This window comes from Chlorocebus sabaeus, chromosome 5 (assembly GCF_047675955.1).
Source record: "Chlorocebus sabaeus isolate Y175 chromosome 5, mChlSab1.0.hap1, whole genome shotgun sequence".
Classification (NCBI taxonomy): domain Eukaryota; kingdom Metazoa; phylum Chordata; class Mammalia; order Primates; family Cercopithecidae; genus Chlorocebus; species Chlorocebus sabaeus.
Window position 1 is genome coordinate 20,419,039 of NC_132908.1, and position 18,055 is coordinate 20,437,093.

The 18,055-nt window shown below is 45.7% G+C and overlaps 1 protein-coding gene across 1 annotated transcript in view; it reads left to right on the forward strand.

Moving 5' to 3' along the window:
• OTOA (otoancorin) overlaps positions 1-18,055 on the forward strand; it is an 80,207-nt gene that overhangs the window by 29,440 nt on the left and 32,712 nt on the right. Inside the window, exons 12-18 of the mRNA XM_037989751.2 lie at positions 180-395; positions 4,691-4,858; positions 6,957-7,097; positions 9,184-9,242; positions 9,438-9,555; positions 12,930-13,003; positions 16,535-16,670. Coding sequence (XP_037845679.1) covers positions 180-395; positions 4,691-4,858; positions 6,957-7,097; positions 9,184-9,242; positions 9,438-9,555; positions 12,930-13,003; positions 16,535-16,670 — 912 coding nt within the window. The remainder of the gene's footprint in view (positions 1-179; positions 396-4,690; positions 4,859-6,956; positions 7,098-9,183; positions 9,243-9,437; positions 9,556-12,929; positions 13,004-16,534; positions 16,671-18,055) is intronic.

Here is an 18,055-nt window from a genome sequence, read left to right on the forward strand (position 1 = left end):
GGTGTCTTACTGTCTGGGCATGGCGGGAGCCTCTTTCCTTCCTCATTTCTGGGCCTGGAGGCTTTGATGGGACAAGGTCCAGGGAGGATGCTGTGGAGTCCTAATAGCCCTGGATGTGGTCAGAGGGAGCCACCGCCCTGCTTCCTGTCAACACTCATTCTCATTTGCTCTCCTTCCAGCTCAAAGCAGAACTCCTGGACATTGCCACAGAGAACCAGACGCTCAATGAGACCCTGGGTTCTTTGTCGGATGCGGTTGTAGGTTTGACCTACAGCCAACTGGAATCTCTCTCCCCCGAGGCTGTGCACGGAGCCATCTCCACCCTCAACCAGGTCTCAGGTTGGGCCAAGAGCCAGGTCATCGTCTTGTCTGCCAAATACTTGGCCCATGAGAAGGTCAGCTGGAGTTTTAAACTCTTCTTTATTTCCCCTGAGATGACCTAAGTGTATTAGTCCTCCCAGGCTGCCATAACAATATACTGTAGATTGAGAGGCGTAAACAACATACATTTACTTCTCACAATAGTGGAGACTGGGAAGTCCAACATCAAGGTGTCACAAATGTAGGTTTTATTCTGAGGCCTCTTCTCTTGGCCTGTAGGTGGCCTCCGTCTTGCTGTGTGCTCACCCGACCACATGAGAGCAAGCTCTCTGGTGTTTCCTCTTACAAGGAAACTAATCCCATTGGATCAGGGGATCCTGACCATCACCTGACCATCATTATCTCATGACATCATCTAACCCTTAAAGGCCTCACCTCCCAATACCATCACATTGGGGGTTAGGACTTTGACATACGAATTCTTGGGGGACACAAATATTTAATCCATAACAGTCAGTTATATACACACAGCAGGGGCAACCAATCAGTAAGAAGATGATGCTGAGAAGGACTGCCTGGGTTCAAATCCTCGCTTTGCCATTTACTAGCTGTGTGACACTGGGCAATTTGCTTATTTTCACTTTGCTTCAGTTTCTCTATTTGTAAAATGTGAACAACAATAGCACTTACTGCTGGACAACGTGGCCCACACCTGCAATTCCAGCACTTTGGGAGGCTGAGGTGGAGTATCACCTGAGGCTAGGAGTTTGGGACCAGCCTGATCAATGTGGTGAAATCCCGTCTCTACTAAAAATACAAAAATTAGCTGGGCGTGGTGGTGCACGCCTGTAATCCCAGCTGCTCGGGAGGCTGAGGCAGGAGGATGGCTTGAACCTGGGAGGCGGAGGTTGCAGTGAGCAGAGATCGTGCCACTGCACTCCAGCCTGGGCAACAGAGCAAGACCCTGTCTCAAAAAAAAAAAAAAAATTAAACAACAACAACAATAACAAATCAGTAGCACTTACCCTGCAGCATTGCTGCAAATATTATGTGAGTTGGTACACATGAAGAAGCTAGACCACCAGGTGACACCACAGAGTATGAGCTCAAGGGGCGTTAGCCATCACTGAGTGGGATCAACATGTGGGACTCATCCCAGGATTTTCCTGCCTGCTGTTGAACTGCTATTAGGTTGATGCAAAAAGCAATCACAGTTTTTGCCATTACTTTGGGATTAGGGATGATGCTATTTTATTCCAATCTTGGGCTGCAGAGAAGGAACTGTCAGGCAGACAGTCCTCTTTGGTGGGGACATGAGTCTTAATCTGTGTTCTAGCTGCTCCTGGGGTAGACAATGGACATTCTTTTGGGGACAATTAGTGTCCCTGGGTTGGGTCCAGTCCAGAGGGCTCCAAATCTGAGAGACTTGAGTTCTAAGCATTTTGGTGTCATCTTCTTTTTTTGTTTTGTTTGCTCTTGTCGCCCACGCTGGAGTGCAATGGCACAACCTCAGCTTACTGCAACCTCTGCCTCCCAGGTTCAAGCAATTCTCCTGCCTCAGCCTTCCGAGTAGCTGGGACTACAGGCACCCATCACCACACCCAGCTAATTTTTGTATTTTTAGCAGAGATGAGATTTTGCCATGTTGGCCAGGCTTGTCTCAAACTCCTGACCTCGTAATCCACCCGCCTTGGCCTCCCAAAGTGCTGGGATTACAGGTGTGAACCACCGCACCTGGCCTTTGGTGTCCTTCTCATTTAGTCCACACTCCTGGCCACTTCCCAGGATGCAAACTGGCTCACAAGGATTGGATTTGGACCCATTCCAATCAAATAATAATAACAAACATTTATTTATTTTTGGCTTCTGGATATTAATTTTAATTACTTTGAAACAACATAATTTACTGTCAGATGTTTGACAAGCATCCATTATAATTGCTAAACTGTGAATTGAGTATTAACTGTGTCTGACTAACTATACAAAACTCATCAATTTTTCTTTTGATGAAAGGTAGCAGGCTGGGCATGGTGCCTTATGCCTGTAATCCCAGCATTTTGGGAGGCTGAGATGAATGGATCACTTGAGGCTAGGAGCCTGAGACCAGCCTGGACAACATGGTGAAACCCTGTCTCTACTAAAAATAGAAAAATTAGCTGGGCACGATGGTGCACGCCTGTAATTCCAGCTGCTTCCAGGCCGAAGCAGGAGAATCGCTTGAACCCAGGAGGCAAAGGAGGTGGCAGTGAGCCGAGATCGTGCCACTGTACTCCAGACTGGGCTGGGCTACAGGGCAAGACTCTGTCTTAAAAAAAAAAAAAAAAAAAAAGTAGTAGAAATCTCAAAGAATAAAAGAGAGACTACTCCATAAAGGTCATGTTTACTAACCTAGCACCATAATTCCAGTGTTAGTACCTCCCATGCAGCTGGAAGGAGGATATGGGAAGAGGTGAAGATGTTGAAAATGTAAGGGGCTCCATTTTGCTTGCTCTAAAGCGAAATACCACAGTGTCTCATAAAGAAGAAAATCATTGAGGTTGGAAATGAAAACAAAATCTTTTGATTCAGGTGGTAAAGGGGTTTAAGAGTTATAGAGTAGAATCCATGCACCCAGAAGGCAGTGCTGGAGTCGGCCGCAGGAACTGAGGGGTTTCTTCCCCGTTTTTTCTTTTTTGAGACAGGGTCTCAGTGTGTTGCCCAGGCTGGAGTGCAGTGGTCTCATCTTGGCTCACTTCAGCCTTGACCTCCCAGGCTCAGGTGATCCTCCCACCTCAGTCTCCTGAGTAGCTGGGACCACAGGGGTGTGCCACCATGCTGGGCTGGTTTTTTGTATTTTTTTGTAGAGATGGGATTTTGCAGAGTTGCCCAGGCAGATCTCAAACTCCTGGGCTCAAGCAATCTACTTGCCTTGGCCGCCCAAAGAGCAGGAGTAGGGGATTTCTTCTTGGCATCCAAGTCTTTTTAAATTTCTTCATTTTTAAAGCTAGGTTTGGTATGTCATGGTTCTGAGCCAGCTATATTTCAACCACATTCTCCAAAGTAAATCCAAGTGGGAACTGGAGCAGGATGTTGGTAGGGAGGGCGAAGGGGGGATGAAGGGCAGCTGTAGCTCCGAGGGCTGGTCCTAGCCTGCTTCCTCCATCGCGGGGCTAAGGGAGGGGGATGTGGAATAACAAACATTTACTGAACATTTACTATGTGCCAGGTTGTGTTCTAAGTGAGTTAATCATTTAATCCAACAATCCTCTGAAGTCAGTAGTGCTATCATCTTCATTGTCCGGTCCATTCATGTGAGGTACAGAGTGTGTAAGAGAACTGGAAAAGGCCACATCAAAGTCACGCAGCTGGGATTGAACCCAGGGCACCTGGCCTCAGAGGCGTCTTGTTTACCTCTGGCGCTCACTGTCTCCAGCATGGCACCATGACCAATGCCCACCCATTCCCACTTTCTGACTCAGGTACCAGGCCAGCCCATTCATCTGGTCTCTTCTAGCCTCATGGTGACTTTACGCTGAAGGCTTTGAATCCTTGTTTCTGGACCTTGATTGGGGCTCCATGGGTCCACCTTGACAGTCCTCTCTGATTTGGTTTTAGGGAGTTAGGGAGACTGTTTTGTTCCCTCCCAGCCCAGGACAAAGTGGTTTGTTTCTTTTCTAATATCCAACTCTTCCTACTGAGGGGTGAGGCCACTTTTACTCAGAAGGCAAGAGGTCAAAAGGTCATGCCTTCTTTGAAGACAGCATGAGATCACCCATTATACACAGAATAACTGAAGGAACCCACTCAGCTGTCTTTTCATAGAACCAAAGCATGTCCTTGATTATATGGAAAACTTTCTAGCATCTTCACTCTAAAGGAAGGAAAAAAAACCCACGTATAATTTCTTTCTTTTCTTTTATCTTTTTTTTTTTGAGATGGAGTTTTGCTCTTGTTGCCCAGGCTGTAGTGCAATGGCACAGTCTCGGCTCACTGCAACCTCTGTCTCCTGAGTTCAAGCAATTCTCTTGCCTCAGCCTCCCAAGTAGCTGGGATTATAGGCACCTGCTACCACACTTGGCTAATTTTTGTATTTTTAACAGAGATGGGGTTGTACCATGTTGGCCAGGTTGGTCTCGAACTCCTGACCTCAGGTGATCCACCTGCCTTGGCCTCTCAAAGTACTGGGGTTACAGGTGTGATCCACCACACCCAGCAAACTCTCTTTCTTGATAGAAGGAAGGAAGGCCTGTGGAGGCAGCATCTGTCTGGCTCACTGCTGTGCCCCTAATGTGTCACTCATCCTGATACTTGACACATAGATGGGCTGAGTGCATGTTGGAGAGGTGAAAGGCGGGAGCAGAGCCTGACTGTGCGGCTGCTCCTCTTCCAGGTGCTGTCTTTCTACAATGTCAGCCAGATGGGCGCGCTGCTGGCTGGGGTCAGCACCCAGGCCTTCTGCAGCATGAATTGTAAGGACCTCTCGCAGGTCCTGAGAAGTGCCGTTTCCCAGTACGTGTCTGACTTGTCACCTGCCCAGCAGCAAGGTATCCTCAGCAAGGTGAGAGGATGATGTCTGGTGCTCAGCCACATGTCACGGGGTGTGTTTTTGGGGTTTGGTGAGTGGGTTGTGACTTTGGACCATGAACCGAGGGCTGGGATTGTCTCAGTCGTTGGTGTCTGTGGTGGCTCTGCCTTCTCCTGGTGGTACACCTTCCCTCCTTTCCAGACAGAGCCCTTCGGTCATGCTGTCATTCTTCCCAGACCCCTTTGTTCTCCCAGACAGTCTAATCTGGAAGACTTTTCTTTTTTTTTTCTTTTTTTTTTTTTGAGACGGAGTCTTGCTCTGTCACCCAGGCTGGAGTGTAGTGGCGCGATCTTGGCTCACTGCAAGCTCCGCCTCCCGGGTTCACGCCGTTCTCCTGCCTCAGCCCTCCAAGTAACTGGGACTATAGGTGTCCAACACCACGCCTGGCAAATTTTTTGTATTTTTAGTAGAGATGGGGTTTCACTATGTTGGCCAGGATGGTCTTGATCTCCAGATCTCATGATCCACCCGCCTCTGCCTCCTAAAGTGCTGGGATTACAGGCTTGAGCCACGGTGCCTGGCCTAGAAGACTTTTCTTAAATCAGGTTTCCTGATCTTATAACACTTCAAGTTTTTTTTTTTTTTTTTTTTGAGACAGTCTTTCTGTGTTGCCCAGGCTGGAGTACAGTGGTACGATCATAGCTCATCACAGTCTTCCGGGCTCAAGCAATCGTCCTGCCTCAACTTCCTGAGTGGCTGGGACCACAGGCGTGCATCACCATGCCTGGCTAATTTTTTAACTTTGTAGAGACAGGGTCTTGCTATGTTGCCCAGGCTAGTCTTGAACTCCCGGCCTAAAGCCACCATGTCTGGCTAATTTATTCATTTTTCGTAGAGATGGAGTATTGCTCTATTGCCAGGCTGCCAAACTCCTGGCCTCAAATAATCCTTCTGCTTCAGCCTCCAAAAGTGCTGGGATTACAGGTGTGAGCCACTGTGCCTGGCCTAAAATTTGTTTTTCAAATCTAAAAATAAACCCCAAAGTTCTAGGGTGCGTCTGAAAGCCCTTTTCATGGTCCACAGCCATGTCTGTATTCTGTTTTTTTGTTTGTTTGTTTAGATAGGGTCTTCCTCTATTACCCCAGTCAGCATGCAGTGGCATGATCTTGGTTCACTGCAGCCTCCACCTCCAGGGCTCAAGTGATCCTCCCACCTCAGCCTCCCAAGTAGCTGGGACTACAGACCTGTGCCACTCACTAATTTTTGTGTTTTTTCTAGAGATGGGGTCTTGCCATGTTGCCTGGGCTGGTCTCAAACTCTTGGGCTCAAGTGATCCACCTGCCTTGGCCTCCTACAGTTCTGGGATTACAGGCGTGAGCCACCATGCCTGGCCCCTTTTTTACTTGTCAGGGAGTCTTTTGACATCTTGCCCTATCAGGTCTGTTCTGTCCAATGGCAAAATCTGTTAAGAAACCAAAACTTGGCCAGGTGCAGTGGCTTACGCCTATAATCCCAGCACTTTGGAAGGCCAAGGTGGGTAGATCATGAGGTTAGGAGATTGAGACCAGCCTGGCCAACATGGTGAAACCCCGTCTCTACTAAAAACAAAAAAAATTAGCTGGGCATGGTGGTGCACTCCTGTAGTCCCGGCTCTTCGGGAGGCTGAGGCAGGGAAATTGCTTGAACTCAGGAGGTGGAGATTGCAGTGAGCCAAGATCGTGCCACTGAACTCCAGCCTGGTGACACAGCCAGACTCCCATATCAAAAAAAAACAAAAACAAAAACAAAAAAACCCCAAAAACCCCAAAACTTAAGGGGTTTGGCCTAAAACACCAACATCTTACAGATAGCAAGTAGCCCATACAGTTAAAATAAAGAAATGAAGAGCATGGGTTGCATGGGTTTTGGAATCAGACAGACTTGGGCTTGAATCTCACTTACTGACTTTCAACTCATCACACTTTAAGTCTCTGTTTCCTCACCTGTGAAATGGGGATGATGCTACTCTCCACTTCCTAGGGTTGCTGAGCCGGTCTGATGGATTTTATTGCCTGTGTTGTAGTGTCCGGCCCTTCCTTAAAGCTCAATGCATTTTTTACAAGGTTGTTTTGATGCTTCTCACTTTTGGCAGATGGTGGAAGCTGGAGACACTGCCTCAGGCATTGTGGAGATACAAGGGGCTTTCTTTAAGGAAGTGTCTCTCTTTGATTTAAGGAGGCAACCTGGATTCAACTCTACAGTCCTGAAGGATAAGGAACTTGGAAGGAGCCAGGTACTGCCATGAAGCACAGATCGATCCTGTATTTCTGACTCTCTGTCTTGTGAGAATGAATGGTCTGTTTTAAGGTTAATTTGATAAAAGAAATTTATTTCTGTGTGATTAGTATAGGAGGCAGAATAGTATAGTGTTAAGAAGTTGGACAGGCTGAGGCAGGAGGATCGCTTGACGCCAGGAGTTTGAGACCAGCCTGGGCAACGTAGCAAGACCCTGTCTCTACAAAAAGTTAAAAAATTAGCCAGGCGTGGTGATGCATGTCTGTGGTCCCAGCTACTCAGGAGGCTGGGGCAGGAGGATCATGTGAGCCTGGGAGTTCCACAATGCAGTGAGCTATGGTTATGCTACTACTGCACTCCAGTCTGGGCAACAGAGCAAGACCCTGTCTCTTAAAAAAAAGTTAGACAACACCTGAGCATGAATTCTGGCTCCCACTTATTTATTAGCTTTGGAGAAGGTCCTTATATGGCCTCAGTTTTCTCATGTGCAAAATGGGGATAATTTTGATAATAAAATGAGGGTCACTGTTATATGCCACGTGGGTTGTGTGCTATAAATATTTGCGGCTATTATGTGTGTTATTAAATGCTGTGAGCATTGAGGCCACTTGGGGGGATGGTGCTGTTGAAGTGGATGCTCTGCCTTAGTACCGTCCTTGACTTCCTTTGTATCCAGTCAATCTTCATTACATGCACTCAGGAAATGTTTATCAAGCACCGCCCAACAATGCGCCAGGCACCACTCACAGTGCTGAGAGTGCAAAACTGAATGAAATCCCAGACACAAATCCCTGTCTGTTGCAGGGGCTCTTGCTCAGGGTCTCTCATGAGGCTGGATGATATCCCGGTTATCTATTGGTGTGTCACAAACCACCTCTAAATTTAGTAACAGTGGCAACCGTTTTATTTTATTTTGTTTTATTTTTTGAGACAGAGTCTCTCTCAGTTACCGAGGCTGGAGTGCAGTGGCACAATCTTGGCTCACTGTAACCTCCTCCTCCTCCCGAGTTCAAGCAATCCTCATGGCTCCGCCTCCTGAGTAGCTGGGATTACAAGCACACGCTGTAATGCCAGGCTAATTTTTGTGTTTTTTATAGAGACAGAGTTTCACCATGTTAGCCAGGCTGGTGTCGAACTCTTGACCTCAAGTGATCTGCCTGACTTAGCCTCCCAAAGTCCTGGGATTACAGTTGTGAACCAGGGCACCCGGCCAATAGTTTTATTTTGGAAAATACATCCTGCCACCAAAGACTTCAAGATACTTTTGTCCCACTGAGCTGATGGGATTGCCATTTCCTGAGACGGGGAAAGACCGTGGGAGGGTCCCGGAATTTGACTCCGTGCCCAAGGAAATCTTTGGGGCCACAAACAGTGTCCAGAACTTCCCTCCATCACCCACTCCTTTTGCCTGGGCTTTTGTGCTGCTTTCTGGCTCTCAGCTACCATATCTAACGCTAGCTCATAATTTATTCTGTTTGGGGAATGATGCCCAAAGTTTCAGAGTCTATAAAATAGACAAATGTAGTACTTGATTGCATCTGCAAGTTAGGGATTCTGTAAAATTATGTTCCTTAAAACAAATGACTCCCTTGTCTACTTGGCATTGTTCTAGAGTGCTCATTGGGGGGTGGTTTGAAGGGAGTGCATGCTGCTGGCTGCGGGTACTTTATTGCTGGTGCTTTCTAGCCCATCCTGGTCTATTCTGGGATGCCTGGTGTTCAGGACCTGGCAGGCGCACGTGTAAGTAGGAGCCACAGGGAGTTCTCAACTGGTCAGCAGTTTTGTAAATCACAGGAAGTAAAACTCCAGCCCTGCCACCAACTTCTTTGCCTCTCATCTGCCTCATGGGGCGTAGAGAATCACCTGGAGTGTGAGAACAGGGCTCTGGAATTACCTTGACGCTGGTTCAAATCCAGGCACTGCCACTTAGCGATGGTGTAGTCCTAGGTAACTCACATAGCCTGTTAAGCCTCCATTTTCCCATCTGTAAAACGGGATTGTGGAGCACCTGCCTGATGGGGCCTCACAGTGTTGGACACACGCTGAGTGTACCATCAGTGCTGTCGATCATTCTCTTCTCGCAGGCTCTGTTCCTGTATGAGCTTCTGTTAAAGACCACCAGAAGGCCTGAGGAGCTTTTGAGGTAGGAAAATGTAACTCGGCCTGGGTGCCGAACAGGCCCTTCAGAACGTTTTGCCAGAGCAGCCTACTTTCCCAGGAGGGGGAGTTAGGCAGTCACGTCTGTAGCTTGTGTCTGATCATATCTGCCTTCTCTTGCTCTTTCTTTCCTCTCCTCCTCACCTCCTTCCTCTCCTGAGTCCCTTGTTTTGTTTTCTAGTGCTGGGCAGCTGGTCAAAGGCGTGACCTGCTCACACATTGATGCCATGAGCACTGACTTCTTTCTGGCCCATTTCCAGGATTTTCAGAACAACTTCGCCCTGCTTTCACCGTATCAGGTACCGTTAAAGCATTTTTCAGCTTCTAATTCTCACTCCCTACCCCAGTCACTGGGGCTGAATTAGCTGTGGCATCTAAAGATCTTTATGCCAGAATTATTTAGATGCAAGTGATGACTTAGGGCCAAAGATTGAGCCAGGTTTTTTCCAGTTTCTTTTTAAACAGCTCCAAATACCCACATCTCTACAGCCAGAGTATCAACAGATTGGTTATTCCATACTCAAATTTGAACCTTAAAATATATTCACAGGGGAGATTATTTTGCGTGTTCGTAATTACGTTCTCGTAGGATGAAAGGTGATCCTTTAGCTAATATTCCAACATTTTCCAGGAGGAGCTGTGAATGCGAACAGTACTCTGAGAACATTTTCTTTCTCACTTAAAACTTCATTTTCCAAAAGATTATGGAGGCTATTTAACCCTTTGGGGAGATTAGAAGCAGTAACTGATGTTTTTTTTTTTTTTGAGACAGAGTCTTGCCCTGTCACCCAGGCTGCAGTAGAGTGGCACGATCATGGTTTACTGCAGCCTCAACCTCCTGGGCTCAAGAGATCCTCCCGCCTCAGCTTCTTGAGTAGCTGGGACTAAAGGCACACACCACCATGCCTGGCTAATTTATTTATTTTTTTGTAGAGATAGGGTCTTGATATGTTGCCCAGGTTGGTCTCAAATTCCTGGGCTCAAGTGATCCTCCTGCCTCAGCCTCTCAAAGTGCTGGGATGACAGGCATGAACCACTGCACCCAGCCAGTGACTGATTTTTCACAGGGTCTAAGCTAGTAAACACAGGCCTTGCAGCATTTGAACTTTTGGTGTGAACCGTTGGCTTACAGACTCCTGTAATGGATAGAAAAAGCACCTTCTCAACTCTGGCCTTGCGTTTCAGACTAGAATGAAGAATTTCCAAAGAGGAAATTATCTCCCAGAAAATCAGGAAGCATTGAGTGCTTGCTGTATAATCCTTCAAGATCATTAGAGGAATATGCAAAGTTTTAATGAAGCTCTCTCATTCCCTTGGGCTGTTAATTCTGTTAGTGATTCTCAAAATTGAGCTTGCATCAGCATTGTCTGGAAGGCTGTAAAAACACAAATTGGAGGCCCCACTCCCAGAGTTTTACATATAGTAGGTAAGGGGTGAGGCCTGAGACTTTGCATTTCTAATCGGTTTGCTGGTACAAACCACTGAACTATATTAAAAGACCTGCCCAGGTGGGTAAGCCAATAACTGAGCAAATGGATGGAGGCAAGACCTGCTTTGAGGAAGACCTACATGTTCGAGCAGGAAGAGTTACCCCAGTAAAGGTGCTTTCCCTAGGCTTCCAGCTCTCAGAGCCTTCACATACCAGTTAATTAGATAATTTGCCTTTCTCATTTATATTTTTACTAAAAACACATTATTATTGTTGTTGTTATTATTATTATTATTGTTATTATTGACAGGACCTTGCTCTGTTGCCCAGGCTGGAATGCAGTGGCTCAATCTTGGCTCACTGCAACCTCCGCCCCTGGGTCCAAGTGATTCTCCTGCCTCAGTCTTCTGAATAGCTGGGATTCTAGGTGCCCACCAGCATACCTGGCTAATTTTTGTATTTTCAGTAGGGATGGGGTTTCACCATGTTGGCCAGGCTGGTCTCAAACTCCTGACCTCCAATGATCCACCAGCCTCAGCCTCCTAAAGTGCTGGGATTACAGGCATGAGCCACCATGCCCATCCTGAAAACACATAATTATTACAAAAAAAACAAAAACAAAAACAAAAAACCACAATACAGAGAAAGTAAAATTTCCCCAAATTTTTCCCAGAGCAGTTGTTCTCAACAGAGTACTCTTTTGCCCTCTTAGGGGACTTTTGGCCCATGTCTGCAAACACTTTTGGTTGTCACAACTGGAGCAGAGCTATTGGCATCTAGTGGGTAGAGGCCAGGGGTGGTGTTCAACATCCTACAATGCGTAGGACAGCACCGGTACATGCAGGTATCTGGTCCAAAATGTCAATAATACTGAGGTGAGCAACTGTGTTTCAGAGGTAACTATAAAGAACAGTTTGCTATCATTTTTGAGAGTTTTCTTTTACATATAAAATATAGGCCAGGAGCAATGACTCATGCCTGCAATTCTAGCACTTTGGGAGGCTGAGGTGGGAGGTTCATTTGAGGACAGGACTTTGAAACCAACCTGGGAAACATATAGCAAGACTAACTGTACACAAAGTACAAAAATTAGCCAAATGTGGTAGCACACGCCTGTAGTCCTAGCTACTTGGGAAACTGAGGCAGGAGGATCACGTGAACCCAGGAGTTCAAGGCAGCAGTGAGCTATGATCGAGTCATTGCATTTCAGCCTGTGTGATAGAGTGAGACTCTAACTCTAAACCAAATTAAAAAAAACGTATCTATTTACATGTAATATAAAAACCACAAGTGGGCTGGGCATAGTGGCTCATGCCACTTTAGGAGGCTGAGATGGTGGACCACCTGAGGTCAGGAGTTCGAAACCAGCCTGGCCAACTTGGTGAAACCCCATCTCTACTAAAAATACAAAAAAAAAAAAAAAAAATTAGCCATGCATGGTGGCAGGTGCCTGTAATCCCAGCTACTTGGGAGGCTGATGCAGGACAACTGCTTGAACCAGGAAGGCGGAGGTTGCAGTGAGCTGAGATTACGCCACTGTACCAGTGGGTGACAGAGTGAGACTCTGCCTCAAAAAAAAAAAAAAAAAAAAAAACCACAAGTGAGTTCATACTATACACACTGTTCTGTTTATATATATAAGATATATATATAGATATGTAACTATATATATAATGATATATATAGTTAAGCTATGTGTAACTATATATAATTAAATATAACTATATATAGTTAAATATAACTGTATAACTATGTGTGTAGTTAAGCTATATATATAGTTTAACAGAATAGTGTGTAGAATATGAGCTCATTTGTGGTTTTTACATTATAATATAACTATATATGTATATGCACATGCATAAAATAGCACAGACATCATTTAATGTTCATATATATAAATCTACCTCATTTAAAACAAAGTAGGTGCACTATTCCATTGTATGTATATACCATAATCTACTTAACCAATCCCCTGATGAGGAATATTAAAATTATATCTCCCTTTCTTGCAGATATAAAACAATTGCGATGAGCATCACACTTAAATGTCTGTGTTCATGTTTGTTATTGCAATTTTCTTATCCATAAACTGGGCAGAGTAGTGGTACCTACATCACAGGGTGCTGTATTGCATAAGTGAACACATATGAAGCACTTAGAATAGTGCCTGGCACACGGAAAGCACTACTTGTGTTTGTTCTTCTTCTTACTGCACTAAATCCCCAGAACTGCTTAATCTTTCAGGTTAATTGTTTGGCGTGGAAATACTGGGAAGTTTCCAGGTTGTCTATGCCACCTTTCCTCTTGGCTGCACTCCCGTAAGTGAACATCAGCCCCTACTTTCTGGCTCAGCAGTAAGATCGGTGGGAATCACTGAAGTCAAAGTGATTCTCTCACCACTGGGTTTTCTTGAGGAACTAGAGGCAGAGTGGAGCGTGCCTTAGACAGTTAAACCCTTGAGATCCAGGATTTCAATTCTGAGTATCATATAGACATTTCAGACAGACCTTCTTGCTTTTCATGTTATGTAGAAACCAAGCCAAAGCAACCGAAGCCTGACTGGGTGTCAGTGAGGCAGGTCCCATCTGGCCTGGCTTTGTGGCTGTGCCAGGCTTCAGGGGAATCAGGGCTGATGGGAGTAGTAGGTGTTTCTCCTGGCATGTGTGAGCTTTCAGGCCTGCAGGGTAGCCCTGCTTTTCAAACATGATCTGGACATTGTTTCTCTCCTTTTCTCCTTCTTTATTTCCTTCTACCTTATTTTGCTTTTATTGTCTTCATTCATTCAAAAAAAAAAATTGAGTACTTGCTGTATGCTAGTTCTCAGATAGCTAAATTTTCTATCTGAAAATTTAGAAATTCCTATTAGTTTATCAGACCTTATAATCTCATGGTGGGAGAGGGTATAGACAAACATGAAGCCAATTATAGTATCAGGTTGATATTTGGTTGAAAGCAACAGAACTGAAACTGAAACTGGATTATGCAATAAAAGGGAATTTTTGATTCAGGTAACTGGAAAGTTGAGAGGGACTTCAGGCATGGCTGGATCTAGGGGTTCAAATGATGTCATTTGTCTCTTGTCCCAGCTTATCTCTGCTGGCTTCACTATCAGGCAAGTTCTTTCTCAGTGGAAACCCTGGCAGATCTAAGGTTAAATTTTCCCAGCTTCATTTTCAGGGAAAAGAGAAAAACATTCTCTTCCCATCGTTCTCAATACACGTCTTGGGTTTGACTCTCATTGACCTTAATTGGGCAAATTTGTTTTCCTTGAACCAATCAGTGAGGTTGGGAGGACGGGTAACTTTGACTGACTTTAATCTGTATTGCACCCCTGGGGCTGGAGAGAAACAATAAGGTCTTAGAGTGAGAGAGATGGTTTTCCGAGAAAAACCAGGTGCTTTCCTAGAAAGCCAAGTGCTGTTCTACACCTCTGTTAGCACAGAGGTGTAAGAACATGTTTCAGGGAAGATGTTGAATCTGGTTTTCGAACAGTCAAGTGGTGGGGTTGAGTAGGCCAGATGGGTTTCAGGCAGCCTTTCTCAACTTTTTTATTGCTTTCCAAAGGAGAGGCAAAGGAGAGGGATAATGAGCACTGGGCACAGAGGAGGGAATATCACCTATAGACTGGAGAGACAGAGGAGACTGAACTAGTGCTAGATCAAGAGTTTAAGATGGACATTCCAGGCAGTGGAATGGGGATGTCCGGTTCAGCAGTGGGTAAGAAAAGCAAATCACTCTGGGAACACATGGGGGTATATCTGCGGAGTAGATAGGGGAGAGAAGGCCAGAGAGGTAAGGAACATCAGATCATGGGGGATTTGTGAAGTGAGGAGTTTCACTCATATTCTGTGTGCAGCCATCAGATTTATATTTCAGAACGATCATCGCCACTACCCACATGGAGGACAGAATGCAGGGAGGATGAATGGAAAGAAGGGAGACAGCTGAAGATTATTTCAGTAACCCAGATCTTGGCATGGCATTTCTTCCACTCATTCATGTCTCAGCTCAAATGGAACTGCCTTAGAAGGGGCTCGTTTGATTATCCCCATTGTCATTCTCTTTTACAGAGCCATTTTATTTTCTTCCTTACATTAATTAATTAATTACTTTTTGAGACAGAGTCTCCCTCTGTCACCCAGGCTGGAGGGCAGTGGTGTAATCTTGGCTCATTGCAACCTCTGCCACCTGAGTTCAAGAGATTCTCCTACCTCAGCCTCCCCAGTAGCTGGGATTACAGGTGTGTGCCACCACGCCTGGCTGATTTTTGTATTTTTTGGTAGAGACAGGGTTTCACCATGATGGCCAGGCTGGTCTCAAACTCCTGACCTCAGGTGATCTGCTTGCCTTGGCCTCTCAAGTGCTGGGATTACAGGCGTGAGCCACTGTGCCTGCCTTCTTCCTTACATTTATTAATAGCTGAAATGACCTGTTTTATTCATTGGTTTCTGTGTTTCTTCTCTCTACTAGAATTAAGCACCATGAATGCAGGACCACTTGTGTCTTGTTCATTGTTATATTTGGTGCCTAGAATAGTGCCTGGCTTACTGTAGATGTTTTGTAGATATTTGCTGGATGAATGAAGATATAAATAAGACAGTGGTACTGGGAATGGAGAAGTAAGAATAGATTTTTGTTGTTTTGAGACAGGGTCTCATTCTGTCACCCAGGTTGGAGTGCAGTGGTGCGATCTCAGCTCACTGCAACCTCTGCCTCCCAGGTTCAAGTGATTCTTCCACTTCAGCCTCTGGAGTAGTTGAAACCCCAGGTGCATGCCACCATGCCCAGCTAATTTTTTGTATTTTTGGTAGAGATAGGATTTCACCATGTTGCTCAGGCTGGTCTCAAACTCCTGATCTCAGGTGATCCACCCACCTTGGCCTCCCAAAGTGCTGGGATTATAGGTGTGAGCTACCGCACCCAGCCAGAAGTAAGAACAGATTGGGATAATACTAAGGAGATAGCAATAACAGTCTTGGGATAAAGAAAAAAAGGAGTGTGGGATAGCACAGAGGTGGAAGAACATGTTTGGGGGAAGATGTTGAATCTGGTTTTGGAACAGTCGAGTGGTGGGGTTGAGTAGGCCGGATGGGTTTCATGCAGCTTTTCTCAACTTTTATTATTGCCTTCCAAAGGAGAAAATTTTAATTTCTCCTGAATGAAAGAAATTATACACTGAGGAAAAATATTCTGAGTAGGAATGAGTTTCAGTGGGTCACAGATCATTGTCATAATGGTCTTTTTTATCCCCCATCCAAACCAGTTTCTCCTTTTTGAGGGTGACCTTGACCCTGTTGAGAATACATGGTCAAGAGCTGAAGGCAGAGTTCTGGACTGGAGATGACAGAATTTCTCTTTCCACTCTTTTTCTTATCTTTCTTTCTCACTTTCTACTTATTCTCTCCTTTTTGTCTCTTTTTTCATCTACTTTTTCCTTTCTTTTTCATCTCCCCTCAACCAGTCCATCAATCAACATGTTTATTTATGGAGAACCCATTATCTGATCAATGCTCTGGGGTATAGAAGAGGAGCATGATGGGAAATTTGTTCCCACCCATAGAAGAGGGTCATGATGGGAAATTTGCTCCCACCCATAGAAGAGAGCATGATGGGAAGTTTGTTGCCCATTCATAGAAGAGGAGCATGATGGGAAGTTTGTTCCTACCCATAGAAAGGAGCACGATGGGTGGGAGACTTGCTACCTGCTGCCGGGAGCCAAAGCATCACTGGGGAGAACAAACATTTAAAGAACGTCTTTGGGATGACCTCTTGGGCATGTGGACCCTGATTTTAGGGGTCAACAGGAGCAGCCACGTGTTCCTCCTCTTGTTCTCCACATCCCTCTCCAGGGCCCGATACTTGGTTTCTGTCCCAGCCTCCCAGTGTGTGCCCTTTCTGATCAGCCTGGGGAAGAGCTGGTCGGATTCCTTGGTTTTAGATTCCCACAAAAAGACTTCAGTCCTCAGGAAAGTGCAGCAGTGCCTGGTAAGAAAACTCTTCTTGGGCGTCCCCTCCCTCTGGGTGTCTGTGGCCATCTTGGGGAGCCCTGTGAGGGATCTGGCTGGGATCTTGAGCCTGCTCTGATGGCCAGAAGTCTGACTTGTGGGTCTTGAAGCTTACTCTAAAGCTGCTGGTTGGAACAATCTTGGCCATTGGTTCTGGAGACTTCTGCTCCAGGGTCCAAAGGAGGGGAGGCTACTCTGGAGGAATGGAAAGAGCACAGCACCCAGAGACTGGGTGCCAGTGATTGGTTATGTGGCTTTGGGTGAATCACCTTTCCTCCCTGAGCCTCAGTCTTCTCATCTGTAAGGTGGGGGTAATAGCACATCCCCCATAGAGGTTTTTTTTTTGGACAGAGTCTCACTCTGTCACCCAGGCTGGAGTGCAGTGGCGCGATCTCAGCTCACTGCAACCTCTGCCTCTCAGGTTTGAGCAATTCTCCTGCCTTAGCCTCCCAAGTAGCTGGGAATACAGGTGTGTACCACTATACCCGGCTATTTTTTGTATTTTCAGTAGAGACAGGGTTTCACCATGTTGGCCAGGATTGTCTAAAACTCCTGACATTAGGTGATCCACCCACCTCGGCCTCCCAAAGTGTTGGGATTACAGATGTGAGCCACCGTACCCAGCTTCCTCATAGGGTATTGAGAGCATGACATGGGCAATGTGTTATTTAACAGTAGAGGCTCAAAGGCCAGACTGTCTGGGTGTGAATCCTAGCCTTGCCACTAGCTGGCAGTTTCTTTTTCTTTAAAAAATGGATAATAGTAGTACTTACTTCTTACAGTTACTTTGAAGGTGACTAGATTGAGACCCGTAGATACTCAGGACAGTGCACATAGGAAACACACAATAAATGTCAACAATTTTTGTCATTTTGCAAAAGTGCAAAAGAGCTTTGAAGGCTTTCAAGTGGCACACAGACTTTGAAGTGCTGTTTTCGTTGTTGTGGTGCTAATAGTATAATGGTGGTTGAACTCTGGAATATTCTTAGAGCAGTAACAATGACAGCAGTGCTCAATTACTGAGTGCTCCTGGTGTGCCAAGCCAGGGTTTTCCAGATTTCTGAGGCCTGCATCCCTGGGGAAGATCAGGTCCCCTTCCATCTCTAGGAATCCATGGCAGGTAGGCAATTCAGATCCTGGAATCTTTAAAAAGTTTGAGATTGGAATTTTTTTTTTCTTTTTTGAGACAGAGTTTTCCTCTGTCACCCAGACTGGAGTGCAATGGCATGATCATCTCGGCTCACTGCAACCTCCACCTCCCGGGTTCAAGTGATTCTTGTGCCTCGGCCTCCTGACTAGCTGGGACTACAGCCATGCACCACGATGCCAGGCCAATTTTTGTATTTTTGATATAGATGGGGTTTC